The following is a 27,889-nucleotide window of genomic DNA, read 5'->3' as shown; positions in this document are numbered from 1 at the left end:
AGTTAACAGCCTGGCAAAGCAGAAAACCCACTACTGCAACACCCCACAGGTGTTATTATGTCTTAGAAGTAAAGAGCGCCAAACTCCTCTCTCCCTGCCAGCCCAGTGCAGCCAGAAGCCTTGTGAAAATAGATCCCACCTTTTTTCTCAGGATACACACACAAAACCACTAGCTGCTGCAATAAGCTTTATTGTTTCCATTTGGTCCAAGGCTTGGGAGAGGGCTCCAGGGTGGTTAAAAAGCTGCCTAGTGGCTGCAGAGAGGGGCTTCAGGCAGAAGCCCTGACAGCAGAGGGGCTCCTCAAAGGCCACTGGGCTCCGGAGGCTCCTAGTCGTGCTTGAGGGTGAGCCTTTCAAAGAGATACTCGCCCAGCCCAGCCTGGGGACCAGCCAGCCTGCGGAGGTTGGTCAGGTGGTCACCCATCTTCTTGATGAGTTTCACCTCCTCATCTAGGAAGTGGCTCTCCAGGAAGTCGCAGAGCTGAGTGATAAAAGAGGAGAAAATGTTGCCACGTACAGATCTAACAATGTGACAGATGGGGGAAGGAGGCTCAGAAGGAAATCTGCCCAATCAGATGAGGCCAATGCTTAGTATGTAAGCATCATTCCAGGGAAGGTCTTATAGACATGACTGGAGATACTTACGTGGGGGTCTGCGCGGGCACAACCCAGGGCATGCAGATCCAGAAGGGCCTGGTTCAGGTTCTTCTCCATGTTAATGGCGGCTTCCATAGCGTCCTGAGTTTTACCCCACTCATCTTGAGATGGCTTCTATACCGAAAACAGAAACGGCTCAGTACTTGCCACATACTCTGGAAAGGACTAAAAACTAATTTTCCAGTAGTTGCGAGAGTAGAGGGCTTAACAGGAATAAAAACGTCTAAGAGTTTGTATCTATCATTCCCCAATGTCCTATCACTACACGTCCCAGGATACTACACGCTGCGCTCTGGACCGCCACGTCTTGGGAGAACTGGGTTCACCTCGATCTCCAGCTGTAATAACCCACAAAAGACTGAACTCACTCTCCAAGAAGCCAACGTGGTGCCTAAACCGGTACAGTCAAGGGGCCTCTAGTGCAGGGACTGTTGGGAGATGTAGTCCGCTGCCCACACACTATTTACCTGCACGTCCTGGAAAAGGGCGCGGCCGCCGCGTTGGTTTTGCATTTTCAAGAGACGCTCGGCGCTCTCGTGCTTCTCTTCGGCCAATTCGCGGAAAAAGTGGCCCACGCCCTCCAGAGCCACATCGTCGCGGTCGAAATAGAAGCCCTGCGGGAAGAGATGGCAAGAACAATGGTTAGCAGGAGGCGAGGCCAGGCATGCGGACTCCGCCTTCTGACTATCCAACAGGACAAAGAAGGCCAGCGCGTGCGCAGAGGGCCGGAGGTGCGCAGCTGAGGGGAACTTGGGCTAGGGGCGTCCTGGGGACCCTCACCAGAGAGAGGTAGGTGTAGGAGGCCCGCAGATGCATGTTGACCAGGCGGTTGACGGCGGCCTCCACCTCGGTGGAATAATTCTGACGAATCTGGGAGCTCATGGTTGATCGGTAATAAGGAGTTCGGCTCAAAAAATGGTGTTGGCTGGTCCCGGTGACCGAGGACAGCTGAGTGGCTGACTCCGAAAGTTGGAGGGTGGATAGATGAGTGGCTGACTCCGAAGGTTGGAGGGTGGTCGGAGGCTGGAGGAAAGGGCGACCCTGGGTCTGTTCCGTCCAAACACTGTTGAAGCAAGAGACAGATCCGGGGAACCGCCGAGCGCAATGGAAACGGCTGTGGCCAAGGCGGCTTCTTTTATAGCGCGCGGGCCCTCGGAAGTGGGACGGTCGGGGAGAGCAATCGGCCAATCTGCGGTGGTGGGAGGCGGGGCCTGGAGCTCACGCGTGACCAATCAGGAGCATATAGGACTCCTAGACCCCCCCCCCGCCCCCCGGAGGTGGGGAAGTCACGCGCCTGTAGGCGAGGGCTGTTGTGAAATGGGGAATTGGGGGGTGGGAGTTTTCGGGGGATGCAACGGCTCTGGGGCTAATTCTGGGAAGTCAAGGGATTCTGGGGAGGGGGGAGGGAGACTTTCTGGTAGGTGAAAGATTAATGAGGACACTGGGAACCCTGGAAAATAACGATCCCTGGGTCCTGGGGGTGTCTCAGGAAAGTAGATCGGATTCTGGTGCTGTGTCAGGGCACGGACTTTACTGGAACCCTGGGGGGGTTCCTCAGAGGTGCGGAAACCTCCAGGTGACTGGGGTTTGCGCTGGGAGATAAGGGGGTACCCGGATCATTGAGAAGTTTGGAAGGCTGTGAGATGATATTTCTGGAACCTTGGGTCTCTCTCTGGGGAGGACCTGGAGCCTTGGGGTTCAAAGGTGGGGGGAGTTTCTGTAGCTTTAGAGTTCACAATGGAAATCCGTATTTTTCTGGAAACTTCCCCGGGGGGGTGGGGCGGTCTTTAGGCCCTTGAAGTGATCTGTGAGATTAAAAGGACAGTTGTAGAGCCCTGGTGTTCAGCCCTGGAGTGGGGGAGAGGGATGTTTCCAGAAGCCTAGTAGGGGCTTTTTAAAGAGGTCAGGGGTCTTGGAGAGCCTTTTGGAGCCCTCAAAAGATTGTCTGGGCCCCTTGGAATACCTAGGGGCTATTTTAGGGGCTCACTTTTTCTGGAAGCTGAGATGGGGAGGGGTGAAATGACACTGGAGTTTTGGGGGTCCCTCTGAGGCTGCACTTCCTGGAGATGACTTTGAAGGCAGCCAGAGACTGGGAATTCTTTTTGACTCTGAAGCAGCCTCGCTGAAATTGCCCCTGTCTTGCCTGACACATGCTCCTTCAAGATCACGGAGAAGTACTGGGTCCTGGTGAAACAAGGAGGGTCTGGGGACCTATGGATGGGATGTCTGTCTTTAACCAATGGACATTTTTAAAGTGTGCCTGGTCCAGGCTGGTGCCTGGGTGGCAGAGCTGGCTGAAGGAGCCCTCCAGGAGCTCCCCATTGTTGTTGTTTGGAGGCAAGGAGAAACAGAGACAGGACTTTGACCCTATTTCAGTGCCCTAATGGAGGCAGCTGGCCGGCTGGGGCAGGAAAGCTGAAGCCGCTGGGGCGTTGGGGGCAAAGGTCAGGGCTCACCTTGCAGAGAAGCCTCTCCAAGCAGCCCGGGCAGGGTACTCCCTGATCAACGGGACGCCAGTCAGGCTGGTATCTGGGGTCCTAAGGGGTGTCTGGGCCAGTGGCCAGGAGAGCAGCCGTGCTGAGTCATGCTGAACTCAGCTCTGGAAGGGGCTCCCGCAGAGGGGCGGGGTGGAGCCCGCTCACTGACCTCATCTACTTTGGGTGGACTGCAGTCTGGCTGGGACCCGGGGAACTAGGCCTGGCTGGGCCCCAAGTCTGGCCCCCTCCCCCAAGGTGCCACCTTGAGTGCTTTGTCTCAAGGCACTGTCTTTTTAGTTCCCTTGATGGTTTCCCTGGGCTCCCGCCTGTGGCCATATTGTCCCCTCTCTCTGGGTGGTGACTCAGTCTCCCCTCACTTCTGTCTTATCTGACATCTCTCCCCTGACTTGCCGTCTCTGGGGCAAGCCTCTGGGGGAGGGGCAGTTGCCCCAGGCACACAGTCACAATGGGGTCTGAGTTACTCATTCACCAAATTTCATACCTCAGCCCAAAGACCTTTAGCCTGGGAAAGGAGAGGTGACCTGGAAAGTGCTCACAGGTGGAGGGAGAGGAAGGGGTGAGATAAAGATGATCTGAAGAAGGTGGGGGTTATCAGGGGGGATGGGAGAAGACAAGTGACCCAGGGAAACAGGGACAGAGAGACAGGGGGACAGAAAGACCCAGAGAGGGACAAAGACAGAGACAGGAACAGAGACAGAGAAGGGGACAGAAGGACCCAGAGAGAGGGGGACGGAGAGCCAGAGGGGTGGGACTTCTCTGGTGGTGCAGTGGTTAAGAATCCGCCTGCCAGTGCAGGGGACACGGGTTCGAGCCCTGGTCCGGGAATATCCCACATGCTGCAGAGCAACTAAGCCCGCGAACCACAACTACTGAGCCCGCCTGCTCTTGGGCCTGCGTGCCTCAACTACTGAAGCCTGCGCGCCTAGAGCCCGTGCTCCGCAACAAGAGAAGCCACTGCAAGAGAAGCCCAGGCACCGCAATGAAGAGTAGCCCCCGCTCACCACAACTAGAGAGAAAAAAACCTGCGCATAGCAACGAAGACCCAACGCGGCCAAAGAAAGAGAGCCAGAGAGGTGACAACCAACTGTGACTCTCCGAGTGACCTTATTCTCTGTAATTCCCTTTTCTGATTCTCCTTCTGTGGCTCAATCTACTGTGCCTCTTTGTGAGCACAGCATCTTCCCAGGGGGCCGTCCTCTCCTGGTGGGCCCTTCCCATTTACAGGGCCAGACCCTAGACTCCTCCTCCTCCTCCAGCCCCTCCCTCTACAACCTGTCAGTCTCCAGCCTGTGTGTCTCCTCAGCAGCCACACAGCTCAAGCTCAGGCCTCCTCTGGAGTCTCCCTTGGACCCTCTCTCCAGCCTCCTCAGCCTTCCAGCCTCTCAGCCTTCCAACCTCCAGAGCCCTCCCCTGCTCTCCTAGTCCTCCCGAGGTCTGCCCCCCTCCAGCTTCTTCCCCATTTCTCCACCTCAGTAAATGTGCAACTTCCTGTGGTCCCATATGGTGGAAGCTTCCAGGTCCTAGTTCCCAGGGTCCAGGAGGCTGCTTTGCACCCTGCTACCCTGATATCCACCCCCCACCTCCACCCCAACCCCAGGCTCCTCTGCCGGGCTTGGGCCTGGCACAGTGCTGCCTCTAACACAATACCCTAGGCTGTGACACGACTCATGTGATCTCAAGTCACCTCGGTTCCCCTCAGGACTGTGGGCTCCTTAAGGGCAGGGCCAAGACTTAACTCACCACCTACCCATAGAGGGCACCAGGCAACCTCAGAAAAAGATGTGTCAGCACATGAAGCCTGGTCTCCTGCGAAAGCCAGGAAGTGGGCCCAGTGACTCAGACTCTGAAAGTGTGGCCCGAAAGAGGTTTATTGCCCCCCGAGACCACTCCTCCCCACCCCACCCCAATAATTACAAAAGTAAGAAAAATGCCCATGGCCCCCAGTCCCCACCCCTCCCGAAAAATGCCATAATTTATGCAGAAAAGACACAGTCCAAGGCCGCTGGTGGCCTCAGCCCATCTTCTTCCAGATGGTAAGCGAGGCAGTGAGCACGCCGGCCACGAAGATGGTCACTGTCTGCCACGTGGGTGTCCCAAAGTAGGAGAGGAGGCCATCCTGGGGATAGGGACATGAGGCACTTCAGCAGCTCAGCCAAGGGGCAGGCCCTGGGCCAGCACATGAGGGGTCACAGAGAGGTCAGAGGGCATGAGTGGGGGCAAGGGCCTAAGATTAATGGTACTACAGAGTTGGGGGCCAAAGAGTTATCATAGAACTTGAGGGATTCCGAAGGAAGTAGAGGCACCAGGGAGGGCAGATGGCACTAGTCAGGTCAGAGGTCACCAGGAGGTCAAGGGTCATGGAGAGGTCAGTCGGTGCCATATGAATCGGGGTTGATCAGACATGTAAGAAAACGCATTACAGAGTACATCTGATGATCCAAAAATGGGGAGGGGGGGCACCACTGTGGTGGGCTCAGGAAGGCCCAGGGGTCCCAGAGGAGTGGGGGATTGGGTGGGGTTAGGGGCCTCACCCAACCACCCTGGTCCTGGATCCAGCCCAGCAGCCGCTCTCGAAGGAAGTCCAGTGTCCAGCCCATGATGGTCCTGATCAGCTGGGGCACCTTGGTGCACAGGGCCTGCGGGGAGTGGGCTGGGCCTTAGGGACTGAGCCTTGTCCCCACTGCCTGGGGCCGTGGCCCCCAGCCTCCTTTCTCAACTCTCTGCCTCCCCTCCTGCCCTTCTGCAATCTCTTTTCCACTCACAGTCAGAATGAGCTTCATAAATTGTAAAGTGGATCTGGTCACTGTCAACTGCCCTGCTCACAAACCATCTATGGCTCCCCAGTACCTCTGGGATAAAAAATCAAAAGCCTATCTTGGCCCACAAGGCTCTGTATGAAGCCTCTGACCTGATCACATTCCAATTTTCCTCTTCTTTTCTGTGCCTCATTGCCCTTCTTCCATATCTTTTTTTTTTTTAATTTGAACCTTTAATTTTTATTTTTTCTTTGGCCACTCCACACAGCTTGTGGGATCTTAGTTCCCCGACCCGGGATCGAACCCGTGCCCCCTGCAGTGGAAGCACGGAGTCCCAACCACTGGACCGCCAGGGAAGTCCCACCCAATTCTTAACCTGCTTCAGGACCTTTGCACATGCTGACTCTGCTGCCTCAATGGGCCTCAGCCAAGGGAATTTTCACTCATCCCTCAAAGCTCAGGTCTAATGTCACTTCCCCAGAGAGGGCTTTCTGACCTTCAGACCAGGTAAGGCCTGACGCCTGCTCTTCAACTCCCTAAGCTTCCCTACTCAGCCTTTATCTCGCTGCTTCTCACCTGCTGTCCCCAGCGCCACATGCAGCCCTACCATCACCCTGACTGCTGTCCCCCTCACCTCTAACATTCAAGCCCCATCAGCTCAATCTTACAAACACATCAAGAAATCTACTTCTCCACCTCCAATGCTGCCCCCTGACTCCAGGTCAGTCTTCCGTTAGCCAGGACTATTACAGGTACCCCTTCGTCAGCTTCCCAGTTTTTGCCCTTGTGCCCCATAATCCATTTTTCTACCCACAAGGGCCAGAATAATTTGCTGGGCTTCCCCTCCCCCAGTATTTTATAATGAGAATCTTCAGAGAGAAAAGTTAAAAAAATTTCGAAGTGTACAGGCATATACACACAACCTAGATTCTACAATTAACATTTTGCTCTCCTTGCTTGAAAAGTCTTTTCTATTTATAAATCAGGTCACCTCACTCTCTTGTTTAAAACGAGCCAATCACTCCTGTCGCACTCAGAGTAAAGCTAGTCTTTATAGTGGCCCACAAGACCCTCGCAATCTGCCCTCATCTCTCACCTTCTCCCCCTCCTCACTCTGTTGTAACCACATGGGCCTCCTCATTGCCCACAACACACCAGGCTTGGTCCTACCTCAGGGCCTTTGCACGTTCTGCCCCTCTACGGGATGCCTTTTCCCCCATCTTTATACAATATATCACTGCATCTTTCTTGTCATTCCAACTTTGGCTTTCATGTCACCTCCTCTTAGAAGTCTTTCCTGACCACTTTGCCCAATCACGTCACCCTAGTTTACTTCGGTCAGCACTCATCATACGACGTGGGCTCCCTGAAAGCAGGGACCTAGCCTTTTCTGTTGTGTGTCCTGGGTGACGAGTACAGGTCACACACACCATAGGCCCCATAAATGTTTGTTGAATGAATAAATGAATGAAAAAGCAGACAAGCGGTCCATAGCTGTCTCTCTCCATTCCCTCTGTGGTTACTGGGCTGCCACAGAGGTTGACCTCACAACTCCCAGGTCCTCATAGGGGAGCCTGCCTGGGCTCACAGCCCTGCAGCCGCCCACCTTGAGCACCAGTTTGCTGGCAAAGTAGAAAAGGGCGACAACCCGGCCCCAGTTGAAGTTGCCGTCAGAAAACATTTCAGCCGCCACTCGGAAAAAGACCTCTCGGGGGGAGTCTGTGTCCACAGCTGCGATCATCCTGCAGGAGAGAGGAGAGCCAGTGCTGGGGAGGGAGGATCAGGCAGAGTCTGGAAACTCTGGTGTCCACCCCATACCAAAGATAAGGAAACTGAGGCCTGAGCCAGGAAGCCATCATGGGGGAGAGCCACAAGGTGGACATTGAGGAAACTGGGGAAAATGACTCCCTGAAGGAGAGTTTCAAGATCCTAGGGCAGGGGAGGGCTGGGAGTCCAGAGTGCTGAGTTGAGTGGTGGGGCCCTGGACCCCTGGGTCTGACGGAAAAGGGGGCTGTGGGCCTGGACTCCAGGCTCCCAGGGGAAGTGGGGGTTGGGAGCTGGGACTCCTGGGCTCTGAGGGAGAAGGGGCTCACTGGCTGGACTCCGGGGTCCCCGGGACCACACCTCTGCAGCTCCATGTTACTGTCCAGTTCATCTCCAATGCGCTTGAGACACTCGCTCAGCTTCTTGGTGGATGCATCCTGGGGCGCCTGCTCCAGGCCCAGCTCGGGTGTCTCTCCCCCCATTCGCCCTGCTCGATCCTGGATGAAACTAGAGTGGGAATGGAGTTGCAGGGAATGCAGAATCAGAATGGGGCCTCACTCCTCAAATCTGCTCCGCAATAATCAGACCTCAAACTCACCCCTGAAGCAAAAGGGCCCCTGTCTTCATGATCTGCTCAGAGCTGGTGGGCCCTAGAGGAGAAAGGAGGGAAGAGGTGCCTGGACTCTTGGGTCCTAGGGGGATCCAGGGAACTGGAGTGGCTCATGATCCCTGAGGGAGGACAACGCTAGGGGACCCTGCATTTCTGGGTCCCTGGTAGATAAAGTGACTGGGGGCCCAGGCAACTGAGTCCCTGATGGAGAAAGAGGCAGGAATCCTGGGCCTGTATCCTTCATTCTTCCGGGGGAGGAGGCTGAGGGAACACTTCATGCAACCAGACCCCTGGCCTGAGGGGACTGAGGGGAGACCCGCCCCTCCCACCAGGAAGTGGTGCCGGCAACAAGCCCGGGCCTGCCCCGGGGGCTTGGATTATGGGGTTCCCCAGCTTCTCGGGGGTCCGAGAGCGCCAGACAGGAAGGGATCCGGACGCAGAAGCCAGAGAGCCCGGGACCCCGGGAATTGGTGGAAGCTGGCAGCGCCGGATCCCGGAGTTTCTGCCCCGGAGTGCTTGGCGATCGGACGGCCCCATACCGGCAGGAGGGATCCTGGGGTCGGCCGGCGAGGGGCTCGCCCTCCTCCCGCCCGTCCGCCTCCCGCCTCACCCCCGCCTCTGGGTTGCTCCCCGGACCCGTCCATCACCGCCGCTCCCGCCGCCGCCTCTCGCCGGGTCCGCCCGGGCGGCCGCAGCACGCCCCTGGTCACGTGAGCGCCCCGCTGAGCGTGCGTCCTCTCACGTGATCGCCCCGCAAAATGGCCGCCGCGAGCCGCTGCCCCGCAGGGCTACCCGGACACAGGACCGCACCTGCCTCACCTGCTCCGGGAAGGCTCGGCCCCTATCACGTGACTGCCCAATCAGCACTTCCCCTTAGGAACTGGTCGTGGCGCCATTCCACCAGGCACGCATTCAATCGCAGCTATAACTTTTATTCATTCATTCATTCCTGCAATATTTTCAAAAGTTTCGGGTGGGACTTGAGCCCTTGCCAGGACAGAAGGAACATCAGGGGCCAAAGATAGCATTCTTTGAGGCAGGACGTTCCAGATGACTAAAGTCTATGAATGTTTATATGTGTTTCTGTGAAAATAAAAGGAATCTGAAGTTCAAAAAGTGATAGATTGGTGATAGATTGGCAGGGTGAGGACAGAGAGGCTCCTGGGGTATCCGAAATGTGCTATATATTTATCTGGGTGGTGATTACTTGGGCATACATATATTTAAAAATTCACTGAGTTGTACACATAAGACGTGCAGTTTACTGTATGGAAATGATTATATCTCCCTTTCAAAAGAAAATAGTAAGAAGAAAAAAGAACTGAGATTAGAAAAATAGGCTGGGACCATTCATCAGATGATGAATGGTTTGGGCATATAAGAGAAGGGAATCTATGTCCCAAGGGTGGCTGGGAGCCACGGCAATTAAAGATTATAGGTGTCTTAATCCATCTGCCCGACAACACCAGGAATATAGTCTGACAAATTAAAGTTTATTGACCCATTGAGATGATGGAGACCACACAACAGAGAAATCATGGAGCATCTTGACAAAGGAAAAGGTAGAGTTATTATAGGATTTGGAGGAAGAGTGGAGTTTAGGTGATGACTGTATGTTAGGCTCAAAGCCAAGCAGTGTGTGGACTGCAAAAGGAACCAGGGTCCTGTATCCTTGCAAACTACAAGATGAATGTAGATGTATAGTGTTGGGTCCAGAAACCCTTTACTCTGCACCTGGGTTGGAAATCGAGGCTGCTACTATGTATCAAATGATTTCGATCCTACAGGCAAGATCCTACAGGCAAGAGTGGGATGTTTCATTTTTACTGATAGAATTTCCAACACTGTGAGTAAGAAAGCATGTCCTTGGGAAATAGTGTTTCTTATTAACTTTGAAGCTGGCTTTATTTGTGTCTGTTATTCCAGCCCAGTGAATTAGCCCTCCCTCCATCCCAGTTACAGAGAAGGAAGAAAGGGCTTTTAATGCAGCCACAGACCTCTAAACAGTACAGCTGTTGAGTAGAGGGGAAAAAACTTTTGAGATAGTTCTGAAGTCAATATTGTTTACAATAATAAAGATACTATATCAGAACTATGAAGCCCACCTCCAAGATGGGCCCCAATGATTCTCACCTCCAGGTATTCAGGCCCCTGTGTAGTCTCCTCCCACATTGAATAGGGCTGACAGTGTGACTAATAGGGTATTGTGGAAATGGCAGAGTGTAACCTCCAAGGTTAGGGCATAAAAGTCACCGCAGCTTCTGCCTGACTCTCTCTAGGATCACTCACTTTAGAGGAAGCAGCTGCCACGTTGTGAGGACACTAAAGCAATCATCCGCTGGAGAAACACACGTGTTGAGGAACCAAGTCCTCCAGCCCCAGTCAAGCCTTCAGGTGACAGCTGTCCCCACCAACATCCTGACTGCAACCTCGTGAGAGATCCTAAGCCAGAACCCCACAGCTCAGCCACTCATTGATTTCCAACCCTCAGAAATTGTGTGGGACAATAAACATTTATTGTTGCTTTAAACTGCTAAGTTTGGGGGCAATTTGTTACAAAGCAATAGATAACTAATACATCTAGGATAACTATGGCCTATTTATAGATGCAGAAACCAGAGCCCAGAGAAGGAGATGGATTTGCCAGAATTGTACGATTCTTGTGGATGCTGTCAGGTCTCCAGCTTGACCTGTGTCACTTGGACAGGGCTTTCTTACTCAGCCCCACTCATAGGCCCCAGCCTCCTGTCCCTCCCCTCCAGCCCATCTTCCACATGAACCTAGATGGGTTTTTCTATATCCAGAGCTGGCCCTGGTCCTCACCTGCTCACAGCCCTCCCATGGCTCACTGTTAATAGTAAATCTCTCTTACACATTATTATAAGACAATGAATCTAGTACAATCTGTTATTTATTGTATATCCAAAGGGATAAGAGAGAAAATGATGTTTTAAGACTTTTTGCGGGGGGGGCATGCCACATGACTTGTGGGATCTTAGTTCCGAGACCAGGGATGGAACCCGTGCCCCCTGCAGTGGAAGCACAGTCTTAACACCTGGACCACCAGGGAAGTAACTTAAGACTCTTCTAACAAAGGAAAATACAGTTTATAGGTGTTTTAAAGTTACCGATGTATATTACAAGATGGACATAATCGGTGGGATCTGGGGGTGGCTTACTTGGGTCCTCTGCTTTGCATTCTCTCACAAGGCTATAAAATAGGTGTCAGCTGAGGTTCTGGTCTCATCCAATGACTCATCTGGGGAAGGATCCATTTCCAAGCACCCATAAATGGTTGTCGGGAAGATCCGGTCACATGAGAGACGCTGGACTGAGGGCCAGCATCTTGGTTCCTTGTTGGCTGGAACTCCTTTCTTTGCCATGGGACCTCTTCATAGTGCAGCTCACAACATGGCAGCAAACTTAATCAAAGTGAGCAGGCAAGACTGAAGTCATAGTCTATTATAACCTAGTCTCGGAAGGGACATCCCATCACTTTTGCCATGAGCGGCAGGTCACTAGGTCCAGCACAGTCACAGGAGAGGGGATTATATGAGGACATGAATACCAGGAGGTAGAGGTCATTGAGAGCCATTTTAGACACCGATTACCCCAGAGAAAACTCTAATTCGAAAAGACACATGCACCCCTATGCTCATAGCACCACTATTTACAATAGCTAAGACATGGAAGCAACATAAATGTCCATCAATAGATGAATGGATAAAGAAGATGTGGTCTATATACACAATGGAATATTAGTCATAAAAAAGAATAAAATAATGCCATTTGCAGCAACATGGACGGACCTAGAGATTATCATATTAAGTGAAGTAAGTCAGTGAAAGACAAATATCATATGATATCATTTATATGTGGAACATAAAAATATGATACAAATGAACTTATTTACAAAACAGAAATACACTCACAGACACAGAACACAAACTTATGGTTACCAAAGGGGATAGTGCAGGGGTGAGGTGAGGAGAGAATTTAGGAGTTTGGGGTTAACAGATAGATGCTACTACATATAAAATAGATAAACAACAGTAACCTACTGTAAAGCACAGGGAACTGTATTCAATATCTTGTAATAACCTATAATGGAAAAGTATATGAAAAAGAATATATATATTCAATATATATATAACTGAATTACTTAGCTGTACACTTGAAAGTAACATGACATTGTAAATTAACTATACTTCAATGAAAGAAAGGAAAGGAAAGGAAAGGAAAGGAAAGGAAAGGAAAGGAAAGGAAAGGAAAGAAGGAAGGAAGGAAGGAAGGAAGGAAAGAAACTGACTACCACTCCAGGAAAGGAAAAACCCTTTGCACATAGAGGAAGGACAGCAAAGGAGAGGGCTAACATGTTGTAGATGCTAAGTTATTCAGGGGAAGAGGACCCTGGTGGCTGATCTAGTGAAGGTTCTGGGGTGGAGAAGAGTGAGTAGGATTTGGGGGTTCCACTTCTGCTTAGACATATTAAAAATGAATCCATCTCTCCCACTATAAAAGTTATACCAGATGTTCTGGTTCACTATTGCTGTGTAACAAATCAGCCCAGAGCTTAGTGGCTTAAAACAACCATTATTTTATTATCTTTGATAGGCCTGTGGGTAGTGAGATTGGGAAGGGCTCTCTGGGCAGTTCCAGCTTGGGGTCACTCAGTGTCTGCAGTCAGAAAGTGGCTGGAATTGGAAGAGCAGGGAGACTGAAGGGTGTCGGGACCTGGTGGAGCATATATTTTCATGGAGCCTCAAGCCTTTCCATGTGGTTTCTTTGTGTGGGATAGCTTGAGCTTCCTTATAGCTTGGTGGCTTCAGGGCAGCTGAACTACTTGCCTGATGGCTGAAGGTTTCTAGAGTATTTCAGCTAACAAAGAAATTGCATTGCCTTCCCTGATTTGACCTCAAAAATCATGCAGCATCACTTCTGCCATGTTGCAACAGCTACATATTAGTCATGAGCCCACTCCACTTCAGGGGAAGGGGAACTCGACTCTACTTCTTAATGGAGGAAGTGAGTGGGGACAGGAGATATCTTTGGAAAATATAAGGTAGCACACCAATTCAGCTGCTTTAGCAAAGACCATTATAACAATGACTTAAACAACACAGAAGTTTATTTCCCTCTCATGTAACAGTCCAAGAATATGCAACCTTAAGTGATAATAACAGTGAGTAAAGTTCCACAGTGTCAGGAACTATGATGGTTAATTTTATATGTCAACTTTACTGGGCCAGCTTGACAGGGTACCCAGATGTTTGGTCTAACATTATTCTGAGTGTTTCTCTCAGGGTGTTTTTGCATGAGATCGATATTACATCAGGAGACTTAGTAAAGATGATTGCATAAAAGGCCTGAATAGAACAAAAGGCTGACTCTCCTCTGAATAAGAAAGAATTCTTTCTGCCTTACTACCTTTGAACTAGGACATGAGGGACTTCCCTGGTGGCGCAATGGTTAAGGCTCCGCGCTCCCAATGCAGGGGGCCCAGTTTGATCCCTGGTCAGGAAAATACATTCTGCATGCTGCAACTAAAGACCCCTCATGCCACAATGAAGATCCTGCATGCTGCAACTAAGACCCGGTACAGCCAAATAAATAAATAAACAAATAAATAAATAAATTTTTTTTTTTAAAAAAGGAACTAGGACATCAGCTTTCTTCCCACCTTCAGGCTCAAACTGAAACATTGGCTCTTCCTGGGTCTCAAGACGAAACTGCACAATTCAGATGGGACTTGAACCCAAGGGGTGGGACTTAAACCCAGTGTCTTTTTTTTTTTTGACGGCGCCATATGGCATGTGGGATCTTAGTTCCCTGACCAGGGATCAAACCCGTGCCCCCTTCAGTGGAAGCCCGGAGTCTCAACCACTGGACTGCCAGGGAATTGCCCCCGCCAGTGTCTTTTTTTTTTTTTTAATATAAATTTATTTATTTTAATTTTATTTTTGGCTGCATTGGGTCTTCACTGCTGCGCGTGGGCTTTCTCTGGTTGTGGTGAACGGGGGCTACTCTTCATTGTGGTGCGCGGGCTTCTCATTGCGGTGGCTTCTCTTGTTGCAGAGCATGGGCTCTAGGTGCACGGGCTTCAGTAGTTGTGGCATGCAGGCTCAGCAGTTGTGGCTCACAGACTTAGTTGCTCCGCGGCACGTGGGATCTTCCTGGACCAGGGCTCAATCCCGTGTCCCCTGCAGTGGCAGGCGGATTCTTAACCACTGCGCCACCAGGGAAGTATTCCCCCCACACACTGTCTTTTAAATGAGATCACACACCAGGTCTCAGATCTTAATGAAGCTCAGGTTCTTTATGTCTCATCGCAGAAAGAATTCAGTGAGAGACAAAGTGATAGGTAAGAAGTGGATTTATTTAGAGAGAAACACAGTCCACAGAGTGTGGACCATCTCAGAAGGCGAGAGGCCCCGAAATATGGGGTGATTGGTTTTTATGGGTTGGGTAATTTTATAGGCTAACGAGTGGGAGGATTATTCCAACTATATTGGAGAAGGGGTGGCGATTTCCAGGAATTGGGCCATTGCCCACTTTTTGGCCTTTTATGGTCAGCCTCGGAACTGTCATGGCACCTGTGGGTGTGTCCTTTAGCATATGCTAATGTATTACAATGAGCATAGAATGAGGCTCAAGGTCTACTGGAAGTCAAATCTTTTGCCATCTTGGACCTAGTTGGTTCTAACCAGTTTATGTCTTATCCTCAAGGGCTATGTCATTCTTTTAGACGTTGTGCCCTGCCCCCTTCCCTCCTGTTTCAGAGCTGCCAGCCTTCAGACAACAACTACACCATCAGCTGTCCTGGTACTCATGCCTTCAAACTTGGACTGGAACTAAACATTGGCTCTCCTGGGTCTCCAGTTTGCCAACTCATCCCGAAGATCTTGGGGCATGCCTACTTCCATAATCATGTCTTTCTTCTAGCCTTCTAGCTTGTTGCCCTACCATTCACAACACAGCACTTCCATCTCATAGTGTAAGATGGACACACCAATGCCCAACACATCCCTGCACCAGGAAGGGAGAGACTGAAAGGGATGCCATCCTCCTTGCCTTTTAAGGCCATATCTCAGATGCTGCAGACATCCCACTGGCCAGAAACCATTTACATGGCAAGAAACTTGTTGCAAGGGAGCCTGGGAAATGTAGTCTTTAGCTGTGCAGCCATATGTCCAGTGAAACTTCCCTATCAGAGGCGAATAATTATTAAGGGGACATCTAGGCTTATCTGCCACACGATCAAATGATTGAAACCAAGCAAGCAGAGGGCTGAATGGTTTCACATTGTGGTGATAGCTGAATGATGTGTAATGGGACTTGGAAAAGGCAAACAATAGAAAACTCATTTAACTGATTTCTAATCTCTCAATGTTCTGAAATTTCTACCAAATTGCTTATGTGCTCAGAGTGAGAGTTATTAGTGTCATAAACCCAATGTATCCATCTCCATCTTCTGGAATGTGGTAGAATTGAACTTCCCGGACTCTCTGTGGTTCATTCAAGTCACATGACTAGTTTTGGCCAATAAATTCTAAGAGATTATGTATGTCATTTGTGTGTCAGAACATTTAAGTATTGGTACAAGAGCTTCCAGGGTGTTCTTCCTTGGCCACACTTGACCGGCAGGGCTCCAAATGGTAGTGGCTCTGTCAGCCTGGGTCCCAGACATATACAGCCCAGAACCCTCAGTCAATATATAACACAAGTGAGAAAAAAACCTTGTTATGCTAAGCTGAGATTTGGAGTTGTTTGTTACTACAGCATAACCTAACCTATTCTCACTACTATAGAAAAATATGAAAGTTAGATCTTTCCTAGAGCACAGAGTTAACCCTAATTGGTTGGCCAAGCACCCACATATAGCCACCCTCCAACTGCTTGTAATTTGGGTGGGAATGATCTCCTACCCCTTCCACACAGAGGGGCATATGACCCTGGCTTTGCCAATAAGGCCACTGAAATACTTGCGAACGTTCCTGTTGAAATGACTCTCTATACCTTAATGGAGGCCTGGAGCTTCTGGAGGCCTGACCTCAAAGTGAAGGGCCAATCAGCTAACATCTATAGAGAACCTGCTGTGTGCTAGGGCCTGTTATATACCATCCCATTTACTCCTCAGCAGAGGGTGGATAGTGTGGTATCTCCCCTTTACTGATGAGGAGACAAAGGCAGAGAGACGCTAAGGGAGGGTGCAGTTAGGGACACCTCCTACCCATATACTATGCCCTGCCCAAGGTCACACAGGCTGAGGCAGGCAAACTGTGGATTTGCTCACACATGTCTGCTCCAGGAGCTTGTGGGAAATGTGATCCTGACCGCCCGCCCCGGCACATCCTTCCACCCAATTTATGCTCTAGTGACCCCTTGGATGGTGGGCTCTCTCCAGCTCCCATCAAACCACCACTGCCAAGATCTCTGTGGAAAGCACGTTTTTATTTTATTTTATTATTTTATTTTATTATTATTTTTTGGCCTTGCTGCGCAGCTTGTGGGATCTTAGTTCCCCAACCAGGGATTGAACCCGTGCCCTCAGCAGTGAAAGCGCGGAGCCCTAACCACTGGACCGCCAGGGAATTCCCAGCATGTCTTGATTTGTTCAGGACATACATCAGTGTTTATCTTGGGGGAAGGTGATTCCAGTGGCCTTCCTCACCTCCTCAAGCATGTCAGCCAGGAGCTCACTTTCCGCCAGAGGAATCACAAGACTTTCCTTCAGGCCTGGGGGAAAGTGCAGTTAGGGACCCCTCCTACTCACGTCCCGAAGACCAAAAGAACTACAATTCCGAGAATCCCATGAGGCACAGTAATACATGGTTCAGGCATATGGATGCCGCAGGGGTTCCTGGGAGATGTAGTTCTAAACAGTTGCTTGAGCGGCTGAGGGGTGGGGAAGATATCCACCTCCCCTACTGGGCTTGCCCTGCCACCCTGCTACCCTCCCACCCCGTCCTCCACATCCTTACCCTTATGCAGGCATTCCTGGACGTGCTTGGCCTCATAACTCATGCCCATTCCATTTGTAAAATTGAACTCCTTGCCTGGGGCTGGGGGCAATGGGAACTCCATATGCTCCCCCTTCACCACCAGCTCTGTTGGACACCAGCAGGGGTCGAGGATCTGAGGGGAGATAAGAGGTGGTCCTACTGCCCTCACCAACAGGGCTGCAGGGGCTCCTGCTTGGGGCTGCTCAGGAGCCTCCCTCTCATCAGCTAAGGGCTGATCACCCTCCATCCTCAGGGAGGTTTGGGTCCCCAACCCCAACCCCTGTCCTGGTTGCTGGGGGATTATTCCTTAGCATCAGGGTTGCCACACTACAAGCCTGTCTTGTCTGTCCATTTCCCCAGGAACAAACCCCTCTTTAACCCTATGCTCAGGCCTCGTGAAGATAGCCTATCTTTGCATCTGTAGATAGCCTATCTTTGCAACGGAATCCCCGTTGCAAGGAGGAGGCTTAGACAACCCATCACCTTCTTATCCACTAGGAGACTTGTTTTTGTTTTAGCCCTGGGGAAGCCTAAATTATTCCCATACCCAAGTCAAAGTCAAAATGGAAATATAGAGATACAACTGGGGCAAATTCTGCAGTTCAAGTTTGGGGCAAGGTCCAAATTCTTCTGCTGAGAATAGAATTTCTTTCTAGCAACATGGCTCCAGGAAGTCCCATGAAGCCACTCTTTGATAATGCCCATATCCTGTCCTGAAAGCAATTCCAAAGATTAGAGCTGTTCTCAGAGGATGGTTGATAAGAACTGGTTTCTCGTAAGAAAGGACTAAGGACTTTCGACAGACCAATGGGTTCACCCTCAGGAAGGAGCCTGGAGGTCCAAACCCCATCCCATGGCCTGGTGGTTGAGGATGGATTCCTTAGCAGTGGTGTGGAAAGAGGCCGGTTCAGTCCCTATCCAGTTCCAACAGGCACGACTGGCCTACTCCTCTTGCTAAGGGCCATGGTTCCCAGTACTTGGGCCCATCCCAGCTCGGCCAATCATGTCTCACCTGGGCCATGCCCTTGGTACCACTCACACAGACCATACTGGAGAGCTGGGCAGTGATGCTGCATGTGAAGCTGCTGTGGACCTCTCCTGGGTACTGGAGTAGCACAGTGACAGTGTCGTCCACACCTGGGGGAAGGCACCGGATGGGGGCAAGCCTGGCGTCAAATCCTGCCTGTGGAACCTTGGGCAAGAGACCTCATCTCTAATATGGCAATGAAAGAGAGTGAAGCCAGAAGCGGTGATGTGTCCTACACATGGATGAACACTGAAAACACTTAGGTTAAATGAAAGAAGCCAGACACAAAAGTCACATATTGCAGGATTCCATTTGTGTGAAATGTCTAATATTTGGCAAATCCGTAGAGCCAGAAAGTAGATTTGTGGTTGGTTAGGGCCCAGGGGGATGGGATAATTGGATGTGGGGTTTTTTTTTTTTTTTGAGTAATGAAAATATTCTAAAATTGATTATGGTGGGGGGAGGGATAAACTGGGAGATTGGGATTGACATATACACACTACTATATATAAAATAGGTAACTATTAAGAACCTACTGTATAGCACAGGGAACTCAATACTCTGTAGTGACCTATATGGGAAAAGAATCTAAAAAAGAATGGATATTTGTATATGTATAACTGAATCACTTTGCTGTACTCCTGAAACTAACACAACATTGTAAATCAACCATACTTCAATAAAAATTAATTAAGAAAAATAAAATTGATTATGGTGACAAATGCACAACTGTGACTGTACTAAGGCCACAGAATTATACCCTTTAAATGAATAAATTGTATGGTATGTGAATTATATCACAGTAAAGCTGTTATCAAAAATAAATAAATAAACAAAAATATGCTAAAAGAAAAAAAAGAGAGAGAGACTTCACCTCTCTGAGCCTCATTTGTGAGAATCAGTTTCCTCATCTCTAAAATGGGGATAATAACAGAACCTGCCTCATAGGTCCGTTACAAGTAGTATATTAAATGATACAAAATGCACAAAGTACTTAGAAGGCTATTTAAATTACAATAAGTGATATGTAAGCATTAGTTAACACAGCAGGAAAAGTACTAGCCTGGTTCTGGAACACATCAGGCAGGCCATAGATGGAGGAACCTACTGACTCAGCTCTCTTTGATTTCAGATAAGCCCAAGTTCTTATCCTGGATCTGCTGTATAAGCCTGGATAAGTCACTTTCCCTCTCTGCACCTCAGTTTCCTCGTCTGTAAAATGGGGACAACCTAAATATATTAGGGACATCATATCTATAATAACCCTAATGCAAAGGTAGCACATGACAAATGGGATCTGTTATAGCTACTATTTAGTCTAGAAATTGGCCAATTTGTTTTGAATTTTATTTATTTTTTTATACAGCAGGTTCTTATTAGTTATCCATTTTATACATATTAGTGTATACATGTCAATCCCAATCTCCCAATTCATCACACCACCAACCCCACCCCCCCACCACTTTCCCCCCTTGGTGTCCATACGTTTGTTCTCTACATGTGTCTCAACTTCTGCCCTGCAAACCGGTTCATCTGTACCATTTTTCTAGGCTCCACATATACGTGTTAATATACGATATTTGTTTTTCTCTTTCTGACTTACTTCATTCTGTATGACAGTCTCTAGATCCATCCACGTCTCTACAAATGACCCAATTTCGTTCCTTTTTATGGCTGAGTAATATTCCATTGTATATATGTACCACATCTTTTTATCCACTCGTCTGTCAATGGGTATTTAGGTTGCTTCCATGACCTGGCTATTGTAAATAGTGCTTCAATGAACATTGGGGTGCATGTGTCTTTTTGAATTATGGTTTTCTCTGGGTATATGCCCAGTAGTGGGATTGCTGGGTCATATGGTAATTCTATTTTTAGTTTTTTAAGGAAGCTCCATACTGTTCTCCATAGTGGCTGTATCAATTTACATTCCCACCAACAGTGCAAGAGGGTTCCCTTTTCTCCACACCCTCTCCAGCATTTGTTGTTTGTAGATTTTCTGATGATGCCCATTCTAACTGGTGTGAGGCGATACCTCATTGTAGTTTTGATTTGCATTTCTCTAATAATTAGTGATGTTGAGCAGCTTTTCATGTGCTTCTCGGCCATCTGTATGTCTTCTTTGGAGAAATGTCTATTTAGGTTTTGTGCCCATTTTTTGATTGGGTTGTTTGTTTTTTTAATATTGAGCTGCATGAGCTGTTTATATATTTTGGAGATTAATCCTTTGTCCGTTGATTCGTTTGCAAATATTTTCTCCCGTTCTGAGGGTTGTCTTTTCGTCTTGTTTGTAGTTTCCTTTGCTTTGCAAAAGTTTTTAAGTTTCATTAGGTCCCATTTGTTTATTTTTGTTTTTATTTCCATTACTCTAGGAGGTGGATCAAAAAAGATCTTGCTGTGATTTATGTCAAAGAGTGTTCTTCCTATGTTTTCCTCTAAGAGATTTATAGTGTCCAGTCTTACATTTAGGTCTCTAATCCATTTTGAGTTTATATATATATATTTTTAAAAAAATACATTTATTCATTTTATTTATTTATTTTTGGCTGCATTGGGTCTTTGTTGCTGTGTGCCGGCTTTCTCTAGTTGTGGTGAGCGGGGGCTACTCTCCCTTGCGTGGGCTTCTCATTGCCGTGGCTTCTCTTGTTGTGGAGCACAGGCTCTAGGCATGCAGGCTTCAGTAGTTGTGGCACGCGGGCTCAGTAGTTGTGGCACACGGGCTTAGTTGCTCCGCGGCACGTGGGATCTTCCTGGACCAGGGCTCAAACCCGTGTCCCCTGCATTTGCAGGCAGATTCTTAACCACTGCGCCACCAGGGAAGTCCGTTCCCAGAACTTCTGCTGCCAGTGTCCTTGTCCCCACGGTGAGCCACAGCCACCCTCCACCTCTGCAGGAGACCCTCCAACACTAGCAGGTAGGTCTGGTTCAGTCTCCTATGGGGTCACTGCTCCTTCCCCTGGGTCCCAATGCGCACACTACTTTCTGTGTGCCCTTCAAGAGTGGAGTCTCTGTTTCCCCCAGTCCTGTTGAAGTCCTGCAATCAAATCCCGCTAGGCTTCAAAGTCTGATTCTCTAGGAATTCCTCCTCCCGTTGCCGGACCCCCAGGTTGGGAAGCCTGACGTGGGGCTCAGAACCTTCACTCCAGTGGGTGGACTTCGGTGGTATAAGTGTTCTCCAGTTTGTGAGTCACCCACCCAGCAGTTACGGGATTTGATTTTATTGTGATTGCGCCCCTCCTACTGTCTCATTGTGGCTTCTCCTTTGTCTTTGGATGTGGGGTATCTTTTTTGGTGAGTTCCAGTGTCTTCCTGTCAATGATGGTTCAGCAGTTAGTTGTGATTCCAGTGCTCTCGCAAGAGGGAGTGAGCGCACGTCCTTCTACTCTGCCATCTTGAACCAATCTCCTGAGACAGTTTTTCTGAAGAGTGACCTTGATCCCATGTATTATTTTCCTGGTTGTTCATTGCCTTCTGTGGTACCGTTTGCAAAGATGAAAACAGTAATTCCTCTTACTCCTCTATGAGTGCCTCTTTGTGGTAGCTCCTTCCATCAAGTGGTAAAGTCTATTTGCCCACCTCTGAAATCTGAGCTGACTTTGGGCCATGGAACAGTGGCAAATATGGTACAAATAAAGGTTTGAAAAGTGCTTGCACATTGAGGCCTGCCTTCTTTTTGTTACACCTGGAACTCTGAGCCCACAATGTGAATGAACCTGAGCTAGCCAGCTGGAGAGGCCATGTGGAGGAGAACCAAGACTCCCCACACAATAACCAATACCTGCAAGACATAGTGAGGCCGTCCTAGACCATCCAACTCCAGTGGAACAGCCAGCTGACTGCAGCTACATGACTAAGACCAGCAGAAGAACCACCCAAGCTGAGACCAGCCCAAATTGCCAACCCACAGAATCACAAACTAATAAATGATTGTTATTTAAGTTCTGGGGTAGTTTGTTACGCAGCAAAGTCTGAGATAAATTCAAAAAATGATAATTAGTAACTGCTTGCCATTTGCCTCAAGTTACTTCATTAACTCCTTATGATAACTCTATTACTGACATTTTACCAGTAACTAATTAAGACTCGAGATGTTGTGTCCCTTGGCCAAGATCACACAGCAAAATCCCAGCACAGAGCCTGCCGACACTCTCAACTCTGATCCTCTTTGACTTCATATGGGAAGCTCCTCCAGCTGTCTAACCTGATTCCCATGGGCGAGGAGACATTCCCAGCTCAACACTCCCAGTAAGACAGGATCACTCCTATTACCATCGTATAGTCCAGGATAGATCGTACCTGTTTCATGGCGCCTTCCCACAGCTTAAATCTTCTCCGGCTTCTGCCCACCAAAGACCATAATGATGAACTGGAGGCAGTAGATGCCAATGTCTAACAAGCCACCTCCAGCCTGGGCCCAGTCTATGGCCTGGTGTACATGGGTGAGATTCTTCCCAAATTCTGCCCGAACCACCCGAAGGTCCCCCAGAGTTCCCTGGGCCAGAACAGACCTCAGAGCCTCTACAGCAGGAAAGAAGCGGGTCCAGATGGCCTGCAGACAACAGAGGGAAGAAAGCAGAATGCAGAAAGGGAAGGAAAGGGGTCAGGACCCAGGAGTTAACCAATCAGTTCTTCTCCTTTCAAGGGCCCAATCTTGAGGGGGTACCCGCTGCTCCCCAGTCTCCAAACAAGACCCCTCCCTCTTCCTTCTGCAGCCCATCAGTCGCCAAGTTATGTCCTGCCCCTGACACTCTCTGCCCTCTTCTCTCCTCTCCACTCCCATAGCCCCAACGCCGGCCTTTCCTTTCTCATCTGGACCATTACACCGGTCTCCCAATGTTATGGGCTGAATTGTGTCCCCACCAAATTCATGTTGAGGCCCGAACTCCCCAGTACCTCCCAATGTGAGTGTATTTGGAAATTTTTTTTTTTTTTTTTTTTTGGCCGCACCGCATGGCATGTGGGATCTTAGTTGCCCGATGAGGGTTCGAACCCATGCCCCCTGCAGTGGAAGCGCAGAGTCTTAACCCCTGGACTGCCTGTGAAGTCCCCGGAGATGGGGTTTTTGAAGAGGTAATTAAGTTAAAATGAGGTCATTAAGGCGGGCCCTCATCCTATTAGACTGGTGTCCTTATAAGAAGAGGAAATTAGGACACAAATATGCACAGAGGGAAGACCATGTGAAGACACAGGGAGGAGACCGCCGTCTACAAGCCAAGGAGAGAGGCCTCAGGAGGAACCAACCCTGCTGACACCTTGATCTCAGACATCTAGCCTCCAGAGTGTGAGAAAATATTTTATTTGTTTTTTAAAATTTTATTTTATTTTTAAATTGAAAAGTTTTTAAAATTTAATTAAAAAATTAAAAAAAAATATTTTTTGGCTGTGCCACGAGGCTTATTGGATCTCAGTTCCCCTACCAGGGATTGAACCTGGGCCACAGCAGTGAAAGCCCGGAATCCTAACCACTAAGCCACCAGAGAACTCCCCAGAAGAGTGAGAAAATAAATCTCTGTGGTTTAAGCCACCCAGTCTGTGATGGCACTTTGTTATGGCAGCCCTAGCAAACTAACACTCCCAGTCTCTCCCCTCCAGTCCAACCCCTACATAGCCCAGAGGGATCTTTCCTTCTCCTAGAGCTGACCCTGTCTCACCTCTGTCCAGTCCCCTTCCATCGTTCTCCATTGCCTAGTGTCAGCTCCCATTTATTGGGTATATATTATGAGCAAGACAATAGGCACATGCTTTGCATAATGACTCCTCCCAACATCCCTGCCACATAGCTATCATTAGGTCCATTTTATAGATGAGAAAACTGAGGCTCAGTTGAATCAAATTACTTGCCCAAGGTCACAGAGCTAGGAACTGGGGAACTGGAGTCTAGAGTCCTCTGACTCTAAAGCCAGAAATCTTGACCTGTCCAAGATAAATTTCATACTAAATACATGAAATCTGTCCATTCTTGTTTTCTTTAAGTCATAACTCTGCTTTCCCTCTCTGACCTATTTACCTATGCAATTTACTTTTCCTTTAAGGCACAGGTCAGTCCCTACCCGCAGGAAACCTCCTTGACCATCACCCAGGCTGGGCCAAGGCCTCTGTGCTCTGTCAACTGCTCAGTCCTATGTCCATGAAAGTCCATGCAAGTGGGCGTTGGGATTGCCCATTTCCATGACCATAAGAGCTTGAGCTCCTTGAAAACTAAGCCTGTGTCTTACACATTATGAGTTCCCAGTTCCTAGGATTGGATCTGGCACACATTAGGTGCCAATAAAAATGAGGAAGCAATAAACTCACAGAATTTTGAAACTGACATCTTGACTACTTCTTGGGCACGTGGAACTTTGCAGACTGGGAGGCTCAGCAATACTGGTCATATGACAGCTAGATAGGACATGGGGAAGTAAGAGGCAGCCATTGTGACTACCAGCAAAGCCTATAGCAAAGTATTTAAGAACCATAAGACTCCTTAACGTGAAAATAACTTGCGGGGGGGAGGGCGGGGGGCGGGGCGGGTGTCATATGGTGGCTATCTTAATTGCTGCCACTACCCATTGCTGTTTGGTGGCCATTTTAATTACTGGCAATCTGCAAGATGTCAAGATGTTTTGGCTATAGGTAGCTAAGTCTGATAAGGGCAAAAACAAAGGTAGCTTGACGTTGAGGGTTGGTAGGGGATTCCTTGGTACTTCTGATCTCTGTCTCTGTAAATCCACCCAAACTAAGCCCATTGCCATTTTGTGCCACTTTCACTATCGACATCTTTTTCTGAAAGGCTGACAAAGGATCCTCCAGGTGGCCGTGTTTGCTAAGGGCCAAAAGCAATGACTTCCACACACGGGAGATGTTGCTAGTCGATTCCATGACATAGCTCAACTGCATCTTAACAAACGCAAGGACCCCGTTTCATTTTGTGGACATCTTAACTCTTGGCAGCCCACCCTTGTATTCCTCCAAAAATGTCCACCGACAACTACGTTTAGTAATGGCAAGTGGCGCTATGTTGTGTGTTGGAAGGTTCCCTCCACCCTCACCTCCATAAGGAATTAGGCCTCGGGATCCGGCCTCAGGAACCATTTCGTGCACTTCCGCGGCGTTCACGCCCATGGGCTTCTCGCACGGCACAGCCTTGCCCGCTGCTAGGCAAAGCAGCACCGCGGCCTTGTGCTGGGGGTGTTGGGTGCCAACGTAGGCCACCTCTAGGGCGGGAGGATAGAGGTAGAGATCGGTAGCCCCGCGCACTGAGACCTCCGGTGCCGCCCACCATTTAGAGGCCCCGCCCCCAGCATCCGGGAACCCAAGTCCCTCCAAGCAGGGACGAAGTCCTGCCGCAGTGGTGAAACCCTAGCCTTCCATTAGGACGGAGCTAACCATTCTCTACCATCACTCTGTTTCCTTCAGATTATTTCCAGCCTTCTGAAATTATCGTATTCAATCATATAATCCTCACAACACCACTAAGAAGTAGAGATTATTATTTTGCCCGTTTCACAAATGAGGAAACTGAGAAGGGCAAGCAGAAGAGGGAAAAGCCAGTTCAGGCAGCCTGACTCCAGAGCTAGGCTGTTGTCCAACTACACTGTCCTGCCTCTCCATCCAGGCTACTCTGGAACGCAGAAGCCCGGGCCACAGGTCATATTTAAAGCCTGAAAGGCCTCCCTCAGAAATTCAACCCTGCCTTTACCGAGGAGGTGTGGCCCCTAATCGCAATTTCACGCTGGACGAAGAAACCGGTTCCTATCGCTCTGCCTACCAGCCCGAAGTCCTTCCAGGAGCCCAGAGGGATTGGCTCATCCCGCAGAGCCTTGCATCTCCTACGGAGCAGCCTGAAGGCAGCGCCCCCGGTGGCCCCCCGCGGCCCTCCCCACTCACCCACGTTCGGGTCCTTGGCCAGCTCCTCATAGGATCCGTAGGCCTTGGGGATGTCGTGTTTCCTCGCAAACTCCTTCGCCCGGCTCAGGTCACGGGCCTCTACCGCCACCACCTGGAGGGGCGCCTGCGTCATACTTGAGGGGCTGGGGCAGGTGTGGAAGACAGGTGGATGGGAGGGAGGTGATGGAGAAGGCCTCGGGTTAGGGAGAAATTACATCCACGAAGACGGGGCAGGGGGAATGTGGTCCTGGGGGATGAGGTGACCGGGGGCTGGACACTTGGGTCTTGGGAAAGACAGATCTGGGGCAAGCGATTATTAAACCCCTTAATATCTAAGTTTCTTCTTTTCACAGCAAATCAGATCAAGACCCTCCCAAACCTCACGGAATTCGTGTGGTTAAAAGACAGAATGGGATAAAGGAGTGAGTACGGAATTTGAGGTTGTTTCACTGCCTTGGGGACTAAGAAGTCCAGAACCCTAGTTCCCTCCTCCCTCAGACCCTGGAATACCCCCCGACCCCCCGACCCCCCGCCCGAGCTTCCCCTGGACTCCGGAGGGAGGGCGGACCTGGTGCCCAGAGCGAGGCAGCGTCCGCAGCACCGTCGTGAAGTCGCTGGAGATAAGGCCAGCTGACACAATGCCCCAGCGAAGCGCCAGCTCCGCAACCTGGAGTCCCAAAAGCCCCTACCTTCGCGCGGAGAGTTAAAGACTTGATCCCCCGCTCAGCGAGGGCGTGGCCCTTTTCTCCTCCCCCATCGTTCCTAGGCCGCTCCTCATTGGCCACGGGGCCTGTGCGCTCCTCCAGGCCCAATGCAAAGAAGGAGGTTATTTAATTCTAGCGTCCCCACTGGAAGAGCGCACCGTTGGCTCCGCCTAATGGGAGGTGAGGACCAGAAACATTTCGGGAGTTGTCGCCGCACGTGAAAAAGGGGCGGGGCTTTCTTGTCAACTGCGACCCTTGAAACCTTAGGAATTGTCCAGAGAGAGAGAGAGAGAGGATAGTAATAGCAAAGCTAGTATCTTTACTAATTTTTACCAATATTTATTAATATTTATAGAACGCCTTTGGTAGCTCAGGCCCCCACCTCCGTGCTTTACTTTCCCCATCCCTAATTTCTCACCACCAACCTGCGAATGAGGTTCTATTTACAGACGTAGAAACAGACCCAGAGAACTATGCTCATTTTTTCGAGGTCTCACAGCTAGGAACGCGAAGACCTTCAGGTTGGCTGCTTCCAGAGAAATCGCCATACTGCTTCTTATGAGCCCTGGAGCCAGGCTGAAGGGTTGCAAACCTCTCCTTGCCACTTCTTGGCTGTATTGCTTTGCACAAGGGGTTTCCCTCTCTGAGCCTCAATTTTCTATTCCGGAAAATGGTGATCACAATAGCATCTACCACAACAGGGTCCTACTGTATAGCACGGGGAACTATATTCAATATCCTGGGATAAACCATAAGGGAAAAGAATACAAAAAAGAACGTATAGGGCTTCCCTGGTGGCGCAGTGGTTAAGAATCCGCCTGCCAATGCAAGGGTCACGGGTTTGAGCCCTGGTCTGGGAAGATCCCACATGCCGCAGAGCAACTAAGCCCGTGCGCCACAACTACTGAAGCCTGTGCACCACAACTACTGAGCCTGCAAGCCACAACTACTGAGCCTGCGTGCCACAACTACTGAAGCCTGCGCGCCTGGAGCCCGTGCTCC

The 27,889-nt window shown here is 49.7% G+C and overlaps 3 protein-coding genes across 4 annotated transcripts; all 3 read right to left on the bottom strand.

The window, feature by feature from the left end:
- Positions 1–174: 174 nt before the first annotated feature.
- Positions 175–1,678, bottom strand: FTL (ferritin light chain). Its single transcript, XM_061174592.1, has 4 exons — positions 1,438–1,678; positions 1,125–1,271; positions 646–771; positions 175–481 (listed from the first exon to the last, which is right to left on the bottom strand). The coding sequence occupies exons 1-4, from the start codon at positions 1,537–1,539 to the stop codon at positions 329–331; spliced, it is 528 nt and encodes a 175-aa protein (XP_061030575.1). The 5' UTR covers positions 1,540–1,678; the 3' UTR covers positions 175–328.
- Positions 1,679–5,092: 3,414 nt separating this feature from the next.
- On the bottom strand, positions 5,093–9,016 carry BAX (BCL2 associated X, apoptosis regulator). Of its 2 annotated transcripts, none has more exons than XM_061172379.1 (6): positions 8,896–9,015; positions 8,274–8,325; positions 8,036–8,182; positions 7,518–7,653; positions 5,687–5,791; positions 5,093–5,271 (listed from the first exon to the last, which is right to left on the bottom strand). In XM_061172379.1, exons 1-6 carry the CDS (start codon positions 8,927–8,929, stop codon positions 5,167–5,169), a joined length of 579 nt encoding a protein of 192 aa, XP_061028362.1. In that variant the 5' UTR covers positions 8,930–9,015; the 3' UTR covers positions 5,093–5,166. The 2 variants fall into 2 exon arrangements, with proteins under 2 accessions (XP_061028362.1, XP_061028363.1); XM_061172380.1 differs by having other exon boundaries at positions 5,114–5,321; positions 5,682–5,791; positions 8,896–9,016.
- Positions 9,017–16,911: 7,895 nt separating this feature from the next.
- Positions 16,912–27,435, bottom strand: DHDH (dihydrodiol dehydrogenase). The gene is given in 9 exon segments (XM_061172489.1): positions 16,912–17,021; positions 17,267–17,420; positions 18,300–18,424; positions 22,611–22,863; positions 25,346–25,357; positions 25,359–25,510; positions 26,184–26,295; positions 26,752–26,850; positions 27,385–27,435. Coding segments are annotated over 9 exon segments (1,068 nt in total).
- Positions 27,436–27,889: the final 454 nt, after the last annotated feature.

This window comes from Eubalaena glacialis, chromosome 18, assembly GCF_028564815.1.
Source record: "Eubalaena glacialis isolate mEubGla1 chromosome 18, mEubGla1.1.hap2.+ XY, whole genome shotgun sequence".
NCBI classification, from domain to species: Eukaryota; Metazoa; Chordata; class Mammalia; order Artiodactyla; family Balaenidae; genus Eubalaena; species Eubalaena glacialis.
Note: the sequence above shows the minus strand (reverse complement) of the source record. Positions and strands in the feature narration are given on the sequence as shown.